The sequence below is a fragment of the Drosophila tropicalis genome, unplaced genomic scaffold, assembly GCF_018151085.1.
Source record: "Drosophila tropicalis isolate 14030-0801.00 unplaced genomic scaffold, ASM1815108v1 contig_158, whole genome shotgun sequence".
In the NCBI taxonomy this organism is placed as follows: Eukaryota; Metazoa; Arthropoda; class Insecta; order Diptera; family Drosophilidae; genus Drosophila; species Drosophila tropicalis.
In genome coordinates, this window is record NW_027172602.1 from 13,633,296 (window position 1) to 13,646,260 (window position 12,965).

At 39.3% G+C, this 12,965-nt stretch overlaps 1 protein-coding gene across 1 annotated transcript; it reads right to left on the minus strand.

Moving 5' to 3' along the window:
• Positions 1–12,011: 12,011 nt before the first annotated feature.
• Positions 12,012–12,912, minus strand: LOC137585293 (uncharacterized). The gene is made up of 2 exons (XM_068301014.1): positions 12,655–12,912; positions 12,012–12,545 (listed from the first exon to the last, which is right to left on the minus strand). Exons 1-2 carry the CDS (start codon positions 12,910–12,912, stop codon positions 12,012–12,014), a joined length of 792 nt encoding a protein of 263 aa, XP_068157115.1.
• Between the last annotated feature and the right edge of the window lie 53 nt (positions 12,913–12,965).

Consider the following 12,965-nt stretch of genomic DNA (forward strand, 5'->3'; position numbering starts at 1 on the left):
GGCTAACAACTCACCCGCATGCACAGTCGTATGAACCCCCCTCTCCACCCTGCATATCATCCCTACTTAGTCTGTCCCCGTTCCCCTTTCCCTTTATCCACATGTTTCTGACCCTTTCGACAATAATACTATTTCACTCTTTTTACGGTTACACGTGCGGCGTCGTCGTCGTCGTTGTCGTCTACGTTGACGCCATCGTCTTCCCTTGCCTTGCCTTGCCTCGCCCCCCATCCACACAAAATCCAACATAACAATGACCGTAACAGAAACAGAGCGCAACATTTTGCCGCTCTTTAAACGACTTTTCTCTTTAAACTTGTCTCTTTCCGTTTGCTCTCCATCTCACACATACAACACACTTACGTGCATTTACTCTGAGCATTTAATGAGTTTGCTTCGATTTAGTGTTCAGTTTTGGAGGGGGATTTTTTTTCTCGTTTTATGTGTTTATTTTTTTATTGTTTTTTGAAAATGTTATTCGGCTTAACCACACATACACACACATGCATACATATGTACATAATTTAATTAATTTTGGAGACGAATTTCGATTGCGTACGTTTGTGTGAGTATCTAATATAACTAAAAGACGATAACAAATTCTACATCATTTCAAGGTTATGTTTGCGTGTGCGTGTGGCATAGATAGTATCTAGTATCAGGTACATTGGCTAAAATCTATCTTTAGTCAAATATAGTCTGTTTTTTCATTCTTTCTTTTTTTTTGAATACGTATTCCCTACCTACTTCCTGTTGTGTTTGTAAACAATGTCATTGTATGAACATGTGTGTGTGTGTGTGTGTGTGTGTGTGGATGAATAAAAATAAGAATTGTGCGTCAATGCGCGATTCATTTGTGTCGTGCAACCGCTTCAACTGAGATTTGCAAAGTAGCCTCAACTAACTAACTAATCTAAACCTAATGGTCAATCAATGACTATGACGCCTTCAAGTTTAGTTCTCAAGTTGATATCAATTTGTTGTTGTTCTTTTCGCCACGTTCCACTCTATTTTTGGCTTGCGAACGTGTAAGTTGCCTTCCATTTGATAAGAAGGGAGAGTAAATGACGCTGATACATACAAACATATGTATGTATGTACATACATCATATGTACATACATAGAAAGTTTAGTGTACGGTTAGTTTTCTAACGTGTTAACGAGTTAGTTGCTGATACAAAATGAGAATGTAGATCAGGCTAGACCAAGTTTGTATGTTTGTGTGTGTGCTTTTTTATGTTTTCTTCCTTCTCCTTTGGTCTTTCTTTTCCTTTGGTTTGAAACTTAAACTGCAACTGAAACGAAAATGTTGAACATTTCATTCCTTTCCCCCAGGGTTGTTGGCCCCTTTGTTTTGTTGGGTTTCCCCTTACCTACATCATCTGTATGTATGTATATGTATGTATGTATGTATGTACGTGTTTTTCAATACATACTTGCATACCTTCTTGTAACGCCCCCTTTGACATGAAATCATTTTATGGTTTTTATGGAGCGGGAGAGAGAGCTAAGAGGGAACTTGCAGAGGGAGCGAACAAGGGCGAATAAGATAGACCGCCGAACGTAAAGGCAAAAGGGAAGAAATATTCGTATGCTCTTTGAGTGACTTTTAAATGTTTTTTTTTAAAGGAATGTAAATGTTTATGTATGTATGTATGTATCTAATATAATATCTAATACAAGGCTATCGAAAGGTTGCCAAAGAGATGAAACTAATCTATGTATGTATGTACATACATACGTACATACATAACTTTTGTGGTAAAGGATCTTTAAAACAGCAAAGAAAATATAAAAAGAAATTTACATACAAATGTACATACATACATACATACATACATAAGTAACAAACTTTTCACTTTGTGTGAGAAATTTTTTTTTCGTAACAGGTTTTTTAATTTTTAGTTGTTGTAAAAACAACAGAAGCAACATGAAAGACGCATTCGCATTTAAACAATAAACAAAAAAAAGCAACAACAATTTGATGAGCAGGAAAAATGACGGAAGTTAAATCAAACGTCGACGCAGACTGCGACGGTAACGGCAACGTCGACGCCGACATCACTGCAGTTGATCATGCTGACATTGTTGTTGTTTATTGTCAATTTCAATTACAATCCTTACGTTTTTTTTTTTGTTTGTGTTTTTTGAGCGCGAAAAACACAGCAACAATTATATGACAATCTCTGCGGCAGCAAAGTAAATGCTGTCGCTACCGCTGCTACTGCGACGGCCTCTGTTTCTTACGCCCTCCCTCTCTCTCTCGCTCATATTGCTCTTTCTCTTGGCCTGCGTGTGTGTGTGTGTGTGTGTGTGTGGAAGTCTTTAAATTTTATTTTCATTTCGTTGTATCTTTTTGTTATAAATATATTGACAATTGACTGGCAGATTTGTCAGTAAGTTTAGCATAAGCAACAAAATATGTACACATACACATACATACATACATACATACACTTGTATGTATTTATGTATGTATGCATGTGTGTTATTGAGATCAGCTTCAAGTTCAGCTTAGTTAAGATATTTGCTGACATTGAGAGGTGATTTGGTGTCACAATTAAGCGAGATACACACAGAAAGAGAGGGAGAGTGACTAAGAGAGATAGTAAGAGGGGGAGATAACATACATACATACATACATCCATATGTACTTGTGTATGTGTGCAAATATGTCTATAATTTGTATTACAATAATTTCCCATAGTCGAAGAGCTCAACAATAACCAAAATTGTCTTAGTCATCAGTTTTATGGAATATTTAAATCATTTTCTTTTTCTTTTGTTTTTGCTTTTTGCATTCATGTTTAAGAACAAAGAAAGCAACTCTCTCATCATTTTGTACATATTTACAAACTAAACTAATCTGTTTTCGGTTTTGGCTATAAATAACAATTTCACAGATTGTTAATTAATATGGTAAACACTTTTTTAATGTGAAGCATGAAAACTTCAAATAAAGATAAGAGATAAAGCAAAAATGTAAATATAAAATGACATCCTTCGAGTTGAGCAAATTCAAAGAAATCATTAATAAATTTGGTCGGTAGAATACATAATTATAACATTTTTTTTAGGTCAAAACCTGTTGACACCATATTCACACACACACACACAAATGGAACTTGACAATTTCAACAACTAATAACATTAAATAGCAACAACAATAACGAGAGCAAGAAAACCCCAAAGGAAACAAAAACAGTAAAACAAAAAAAAAAAAAAAAACGGGAATCATAAGCGTAGCGCAGGGGGATTTGAAATCATCAAAATGTGTTTGCTTAAACATGAATGATTTCCTTTTATGGCTGCTCTTTTTGCTTATCAGAATGTTGAATGAGAAATCAGGAAGCTTAATCTTGCTCTTAAAGAAGTTATTTGCTACGCCCATGCAAACCGCTAAATAATAAAAACAACAACAACTCATTCGTGTGGCGATTATCTTGAAATGAGACCATAGCACACACACATATGTACATATTTATGCATATACACTTGGCCTGTGGAGAGACACATACATACACACATACACAAAAGTTAAACGGCCGCGCAACAATAATGTCTCTGCCTCTGTTGCGCCTGAGAAGAGCCAAAGAGTCAAAGAGTCACACAAAGGAGCGCGTAAGAGTGCGCGCAAATAAAAAGAGAGAGAGCATCGACAGCAGCAGATAGAGCGAGTCGATGGCGTCGACGGCGAGGTCAAACACACAAACAAAATTAAACACAAGTGAGCAAAAACAAAAACAAAAACAAAATGAATATTGTTCTGTAATGGCAATGGGCAAGGTGGTGCGGAGCGGGGATGGTATTCCCCCTTCCACCACCTGCCCCAGAGTCTAGACTCTAGGCTGTGCGTCCTGGCTGAGCATTTGATTATTACTTTTAATATTTGTTGTTGTTTTTGCTGTTCATATTTGGCCGAAAATAAGGAAAAATACAAAACGTAGCAAAAAGGAGAACGCGCCCTTTATGCACACACACATATACATACATATGTGTTTATGTGTATGTGTGTGCGTGTGTGTGTGTGTGTATTTCTGCAATTATACTGGTTTGCCGTGTGCTGCTACCTCTAAGGTCCGATAAAAGAAAGAAGAAAAAACACAAAATTAATGGGATTTTGCACGCCGTCTTCGTCTTCATTTTCGTTTTCTTCCTTTATTCATTTTTGGTATTGGGTTACTCTTGGCCAAGCTAATCTGCCCACCCCCTCCCCCCTTCTTCACTATTCATGTGTACTAAGCAACAAACTACACTCCACTAACATTATCTCTCTCTCTCTCTCTCTCTTTCTCTCCGCTCATCGAGCAGTAAAACTTTCTAAGGTTTCGGCATAGGCTACAGTTAGTTAAATATCATGCCATTGCGTCTCATAATTAATAATCAACGTTTGTGTATCTTTCAGATACACACACACACACTGACAGTTACATACATATATGTAGGTACATACATGTATGTATCTGTTGAACCATTTTGCTGGGAGACGGAGACAAAGGGCCAGCCAAGCAAACAAGCGACAATAGGCGGGCGGAATGAAAGAAAAGGAGGTGGAGAACTAGTGAAAAGGAGCGCAAGCAGCAGGAGGACTAGCAAAAGAAGATAAAAAGTGTGGGACAGAGAGAGAGAGAGAGAGACAGAGAGCCACTGATGAACATGTACAAAGGACCAGGCATACAACAGGGCATGGCAGGGCAGGGCTTAAAAGAGTAAAGGGAGGCTTTGTGAAGCGGGGGGTAGGCAGACTTTAAACGGGTAACAATTAAACATGGTTTTTAGGCATTTGTAACGAAAGCTTCAGACCAAAAGCAAAACTAGACAGACAAAGAAAGAGAGAGAGAGAGAGAGCGAAACATGTATATGTTTGTACATTTGCGCCAAAGAGAGATACAGTTAGAAATTTTAGTTGATGACGAAATATTATTTAAAATGTTAAATCAAGTCAAAGGGCACTTTTGCTATTGGGCAAAAGAATCTCCCAGACTCGTATGCAAATTTCCTTTCAAGAATCAAATTGGATAATCAATCACTTACACTTACTTCATATGGGCTTAAATGATAATGAATTTACCAATATGTTTGCATACACACACATACACACTTACATATGTACATACATATGTGTGAATATTACAAGCAATGTTCGTTTTGTTCAAAAAGAAAGCAACATGCATGCTGGCGTTTGTTTTGTTGGGAGGGTGGTGCGGGCGGCGACGGGTATTTTCCCATCAAAAAGTCTTTACATGTGTTGCAGCTGTTCCGCCCAGACAATCACAGGTAAACACATATACACATACCAAGACAATTGTCAGCTGTTATTATCACTGCAATTTATGTTGTCTCTTCTTCTCTGGTCTCTCTCTCTCTCTCTCAAGATCAGCAGACCTTGTGGTATTCGGAAGTTGTTGAAGAGAACTGAACATTAAAAGAGAATACCTGCCACAAAAAGAGAATGAGAGCATGAGAGAGTGTGAGCGTAAGCGTGAGAGAGACTGATACTGAGACATCGACGACGTCATCATAAATTCCCAATGCTATCAGCTGTTAAAAAATTCATACAGCTGCTTCTGCATTTTCATCATGTATGCGAGTGAGTAAGTGTGTGTGTGTGTGTGTGTGTGTGTGTGTGCGTGTATCTATGTGTTGTTGCGGTTGCCAACGTTTGTCGCTGAGGGGGTTGCTTTTTGCTGTGGTTGTCAGCGATGCTGCCACCACTTTTGACGTCGCTGTCGCTGTCGCCGTCAACGTTAACACTAACACTAATACTCTTGTCAATTCTTATCGCCTTTGACGCTTGACAATGAATTTTTATAAATTGAAAATCACTTTCGATTTCAAGCAGATCACTAAATTGCCACTTAATAACAACTTACCACCCCACACAGCCCTTGCACCCCTCATCCTCCCTCTCCTCGCACACAACTGCGTTACGGCATATTAACTTGCTAGACAGCCGTTTAATGGGTTCCAGTCAAAATGTTCGAAAACTAACTGAACTTTGCTAACTGTTCTTTGGCTGACCAATTAAGAGATGAATTTTTCAAAGAAAGGTGCAGGACAAACTCTGCCAAGGATAACAGTCGCTGGTGGCCTAAAATAATGATTATGTCCCTCGGAACATGAGGTTAACTTTTGACGTGAATCTGCATTAGGTAATCTTTCCGATTGGGACATTTTTGAAAAGGTTTTCTAGTCTGCGGGCAATGGAATATCTACATTACATACAATTTTCGTCATTCAACGTCAGAAGTTCATTAGCATACGCACCCACACACACACACACACACACACACACACCTCAATTATAATGCTTTCAAACAATCGCCCACTTATAGCTCCTATATTCCTACATTCTACATAACATTCTCTTCATCCATCCATTCATTCATACATACATCCATCCATACGACAAACTGATGGCGCACTTAAACTAATTAAACCGGTGATTGCCAGGCAACAGAAATTCGTTGTTGGTCGTTTGGAGTCAAAACGAGAACATGAATAAGAAGAGAGAGAGAGAGGGAGAACGAGAACCATAGGAGGGTTGGGGGTGTTTTTTTGTTTGTCGTAATGGTAGAGAAAAGCCCTCTAAACGATTTTGCGGGCTGCTGCATTAAGTCCCATCAACAATATCGGCAACACCAACAACAACAACAACAACAAGAGCGAGAAGAAGTCATAGCACCGACTTTGCTATACTCTACCATCTTTTATGTCATCTCCCTCACTCTCATGGGCAAGCAAGGCGGTTAAGGTTCCCAATGGGTTAACATCCTGAACGTCCCGAACGGATTTGCCAGATCAACAGTCTATATCTCAGTGAAACTCCCACAAAATACATTGGTGTTCTCTGGTCTCTGTGTGTCTGAGTTTTGATCTCCTTAGATATTTGAGTCTCGACCAGATTGACTCATGATTATCTCATTTATCCATAGGTAGTATACCCTTTCAGGGTATTATAACATCTCGTCATTGCTGTCGTCATTGTGCTTGTTGTTGTTGTTGTTGCTGTTGCTCTTGCCGATGCAGGGCAAATAGCCAACGCCACCCGTTGACAGAGAAACACTCTCGGGACAAGGGTTTCAATTTCGTTGTTGTGGAGGGTTGCTCTTGCCTCTTGTTTATATGGATTTAGTTTTGATATCGTGTGCAAAAATGGATGGGCAGAGATGGGGATGGAATTGGTCATGAAGATGACGGGGTGGGGGAGCAGTTCCCATTGGAGTGTGAAAAATCAACACACATTCTACTTATGTATTTAAAGTCGTCATTATTACACTTTATATGCATGTGGGTCAAGCTAAAAGGATCATTTCTAGATAAAGGTTTAGAACAGCCAAAACGAAGACCTCGATTGACCGATTTGAATCGAATCTTTTTACAATTTTCTTCTCGTATTGAACGACAAATAGTTATGATGAAATCAAAGACTGAGTCTTCTCCTTTCTGACATTGAGTATCCTTTTCTTTCACGTTTAAGAATCGTGTGGCAGTTTAAGAAGTCAGCTCAAGCCGATGGCTTCTTTAAAGGCCTCTGGTAAATAATGGAGTTTTCTAGTTCTAAAACGCCAAAAAAAAAGCAGCCATTTCCCAGGCATCATCAGCATCCATGGGAGGCAAAAACTCTCTCTCTCTCTGCAGATGCTTTATGAAATTTACTTTTAGTTTGCTTTCGATTCGGTACCGATAGCAGGCCTTCTTTTGTGGATGCATGTCGTCTACACGAACACACACACATAAGCGTCATCCGTCACCACGTCAAGGCGTCCTGCGGCCTGGGTTCTCCCGTCATTCTCCAGTTTCTCTCACTCTAACTCTCTCTGATTCCTGCAGTCGTCGTCAGACTTACTTGTATGTTTTCGACTTTATTGTTTTCTTCGTGTGTCGGTCTTCTTTTTCCACTTCTAGTTTTCCTCTTCAACGAATGGTGAGAAGAGGAAGGCGAATGTTGTTCTTGCCGTTGGCTATTGTAGGCCATTGTAGGCCCAGACTAGCATCATTTTTAGCGTCAACGGAGCTACCGCTAGCGTCATCATCATCATATGCTCCTTCTGCGTATCCTGTCGCTTCCATTATGTCTGTTAGTCAACTTTAATACCCACCGCAGCACTCCTTTCCCCTCCACCCCTTTGCTACTACATACATATGTACACCCAAATAGAGAGGCAAAGATCCCCACTCATCAGCTGCAACTGACATCTGGTACTCTATGGGTGGGTATGTGTGTGTGTGTGTGTACGTATCTTTGGCTGTGGGTGTAGTAAGCCACATTATACTTGCGTCATACTGCACATACTCAATGCGACCTCCCGCTGAGCAGATTTTTCTCAGTGAAATGGTAAATGAAAGTCGCCAAAATGTATGTTACAGGCTGAAGGAAGCGTAGTTGGCCTCGATAAGTAATATCCAGGATAAGAATAGATCTCGGAAACTGGTATGATAAAGGCCATCGCTTAGTAAGGCCCTCAGGCACTTATCATTTCATTCCCTAATCAGAAATCTCTCAGGGGGGACTGAGAGAAAGTTTTCTTCATTCCATCTGTCTAGCTGTGTCCTGTCCTAGGGACAACTGTTCTAAACTATCCTCAAATGAAACGATACAATGTGAAAGACAACGCGTCTAAGCTGGTCGCCCCATCCCCTGTGAGACAGCAGCCCCTTGCCCCTCTCAAACATATTGTTTTCATTTACATAAATGGCAATGTGACTGATGTAATTATCATTGCGTCGTCCCCAACTCCTCCCCCACACTAGTCGCTGAGAAAATTCAATATTTTTATTTTTGGTGGCATGTTTGTTTTACAACTCCGAGAAGTGACACAAGAGTGGCAAGCGATGAGCGGGAATTCCAACACACACACACACACACACACACACACACATATCGTATCGGTAAAATGTGACCCGTGTTTCCCCATCTTCGCCCCCCAACCTCCGCTACAATGCTCCATGAACTTTCCAGTACGCTCGCGTTAAAATACTCAAATGCTCTCTTACTCTGCGTGTAAACAATTCAAGTTTATTTCCATTCCACCATCCCCTGACCGCGGACCGCTCGCTGTACTCCATCTACCGCTCCACCAACAGTTGGCGACTTTTCATCATCTCCTTCTTCTTCTTCGCCTCGAACTCATCGTTCGTTTGGTCGTCGTCGTCGTGGTCGTTCGCCTTCTGCTTCGTTTTTTTTTTCTCTCCATGCTTTTCTTCTCTCTCTCTCCTTTTTTTTATCTTTTGTAAAAACGAGTTCTTTAAACCTAAAACAGAATTCAAGACACGTCAAATTGATTTTCATCTATTTTATTTACCAAAAAAGAAGAAAAAAAAAAGTAAAGCGAATTACATGGAAGCAGCAAGGGAGAAATGTCAGACGACATATTTCTGTCTGCAACAACAACAACAACAACACGACGGCGACGTCAACGTCAACGTCGACAACGGGCATACAGCAGAATTTTAGAATCAAAGAATGTTTCTCCGAGTTTGCTCCCTCTTCCTGTGTGTGTGTGTGTGTGTGTGTGTGTGTCACCCCTCTGCCTCTGGCTTGATCCGTCTTCCTTACATTTCTAAATACGGATATGGGTGTGTGTGAGTGTGCACATATCAACATGTATGTGCACACACGTGTCGCGTCCGTTTTTGTTGTTGTCGTCGTCTTTGTGCCTAGTTTGCATGTGGAAATGAAAATGGAAGTGGCAGGCAAAATGTGAATCAGAAGGCCCCCATCTCGTACCTCGCACCCCGCCACAGCCCACTCCAGCCCACCCCTCTAGCGTTTCCCACTAACCGCATATCTCATGCCCGTCGTGCCTTTCCTTCTCTTCCCTTCCCTTTGCTCCTCTTGTATCCTCTAGGTTTATACACAAAACTAGAAAACCCAGAATCTAAGGCGAATCAATCAACGAATAGGCAATGAAAGAGAACGAAAAAGGGACAAATAAGAGTAGAAGAGGGGAGAGAGAGAGAGAGTAAAAAGAAAGACCGAGATTCTCGTTATCTTTGTAAAAACTAAACGATTATTTGGATTAGCCTGTCGCATATGTATGTTGTAACTTGTTGGTCTGTTGATTATACCCTTGCAAAGGATATTAAAAGAATGGTCCAATATCCATTCCATTAAGTATTGTAGGATCCTTGATTCTGACTATGATCTGAATGTGTCTGACATTTTCTCGATTCCTTCTATTAGTTAACTTTTCTCACGTTTAATGATGGATTAAACATTGCTAAAAATAAGTAAGTTACACACAGGAAATGAATCAAACACAGTTTCTTATGAGTCAAACATCGTGATCATTGATATATGTCGATGAGACGTATTATGAGATGAATCAGTTCCATTTGAATTTGATTTATTTTGACTCTTGAAACTAATTCAAGGAAATTCATTGAAGGACTTTACGATTCTGAAATGGTTTGTCCCCTTTTTAAGATGTTGGAACCTGAAACTCAGCCAAATTTAGCTCTTTCTCGCTTAATATTAATATCTGGTAAGCAATTACTAAAAAAAAGGACTTATCTAGGATGCCGTAAAATAGCTGAACCGACAGATCTGGCCCTGATAACCCTTAGGCGGGCAATTGGCAATGCCCTACATAAGGGTATCAAAGGGAAGAAACAAGAAAATTCTCAACTACTTTTCTCATATGTACATATGTATGTACCTACAATGTAGGTTCAAAGGCGACAGCAGGTGTGACGACATTGCAGCTCGGCAGCTAAGTAAACACAAACACATACATACATATACACTTATGGCTTATATATGTATGTATATAGGTTCATGTGTATATGTATTCCCGTATACTTTTTATGTTGTTTGTAGGTATATTTACATTAAACTGCATAAAATGATGTCTGAGAGATGATGGTTTGGTTCGTTTCAGTTCAGTTCGTTACCTCCCGCACTCTTTCACACACACACACACACACACACACGCAAAACATTTATTAAACCAAGACGAAGACGGACGAGCTGATACGGTAACCAGACAGCAGATGGAAAGCAGGAATTGAGACGATTTGGTCTTTTGGTCAACCTTTGTTGTTGTCACTTTCACACACACACACACACACACATATTAATTTGTTGATTTTCGTGTGTGTGTGTGCCAAATAGAATATAAAAACTTTCCGCACTCTTTTTGGGTTTCATCAAGTAAAAGTGGCAAAAAACCGCCCTCAAATGTTCCTCATCCCCTCATCCCTTGTCGTCTACTTGTTAAACCAGTACCAAGTCGGTTTTTCGACTCGGAATCGGAGTCTGCGTCAAATTGAAGGTGTTTGACCCTGTTGAACTTCTCGTTTTTCGATTCTTTTGATTGAACCCTTAAGCAGATTTGCGATGACATGAGGCCAATGGGAAATATTTCCTTCAGATTATTAACTATAAAACGTTAGAAAAAATTGGACAGTTTGCCTCACTTATCAGAGAAGTGAAATGAAATTTGGTTAATCAAAAATCAAAGCCAAACTTGTCTCGCCATTTCCTTTGTACTTGAGGTAAATGTCAACAGATTGGTAATAGAACGAGAGAAGAGATTTATGCCCAAGGGAAATATGGCTAAAAAATACAGCACTTATCTCGAATGATTTTAAATGTTTCCTAAATCCCTGCATATTATGGTATTTAAAGAAGTATTCAGGTCCTTACTATAAGACTAAAGATCTTATAAAGGAAAACTAGGGAAAATACTCACTTGTTTTAAACCGAGACCCAATGAATAAGTGAATGAGTAAGTTACATTCAGAAAAATGAATCAAACGCTTTCATATGAGTCAAATGTCATGATTTAATATTCTAATTTTGAATCTTAACACGAATTGAAATGAATGGTGAGCAATTGTTGGTATCCTGTCTTTGATGAATCAATTAATGAATTGAATTTGAGACTAATTGATAGTTAATCGACATACTTAGAATATTTAAAGGAAATATTAGGATATAATAAGCAAGTTTATTAAGAATTAGAAATTAGTAATTTGTTTTGGTTGTTTAGTTTTTTGGTTGACTTTCATGTGAAATGCATTTCGGATATTTGCGATGAGTCGAGGTTATCGAAATAACCCATATCGGCCTTATATAGAATGCGATTTATCTGAAATTGTATAATATTTTTGGTGCGTGTGGAATATTTGGCAAATTTATTGCCAAAATATTGCAAAAAGTAGCCATCATCATCATTCCCGGCCAGAGATTGGGCATTGGATGCTGGAATAAGGGAGGCGAGACTTCCGCAAGATGCTGCAGGTGCTTGATTATAATGAGAGTTTCCATAAATTTGATTTGTAATGCCCTGAAACGAATTTCTCGCTGCTTCAGTGTTTAGGTGAACTTCATTGCTTTCGATTTTATCTTCATCGATGTCAGGCATTTCCGTTTTGCCTATAAAGATCTTTTCAAAATGATCCTTTGAGGGTTGACTAGACGAGGCAATATCATCTCGATGGGTCACGAGAGCTTCAGTATCGTAAGAATCAGCATCTTTAGCTTTATCAAGATTGTTTTTTGTGTCGGCAGACTCAGTGGGAATCACATTGGTTGGATCCTGCAATATAAAATGGCAGAAAATTGAAAAAATAAAAACGATTTGGAGCAAAGTATTCCACATCCAAATTATGAGAATGAAATCAGGATATAATCTAAATTTATTTTACCGATTTGACAACTAATTTTGGCGACAATGCTGGAGAAGGTCCCCGACTTTGGTTTACTGCCAAACGCTCGCGTCGCAGTCGCTTTTGTTGCATAACCTCATTGTAGACAATTTGATGTTTTCGCTTCAAATGGCGCATTAGGTTTTCGGAATGTCTTCCGGCCATATTGAAATGGCATTGCTTGCATTTGCTTTTGCGCGTCTCATCGTTGTAAATGAAATGCTCACTAACGGGATTTATATATTTCTGGTTCGACATTGGTCCGATTGGTCTTCTCGATTTGAGTATTCATGGTTTACTAAAAACGAAGC

Excerpts from the sequence above, each read along its gene's own strand:
- LOC137585293 (XM_068301014.1), bottom strand. The coding sequence starts at position 12,912 with ATGTCGAACCAGAAATATATAAATCCCGTTAGTGAGCATTTCATTTAC. Across the intron at positions 12,546-12,654 it reads CAAAATTAGTTGTCAAATCG|GATCCAACCAATGTGATTCC; the intron begins GTAAAATAAATT and ends TTTATATTGCAG.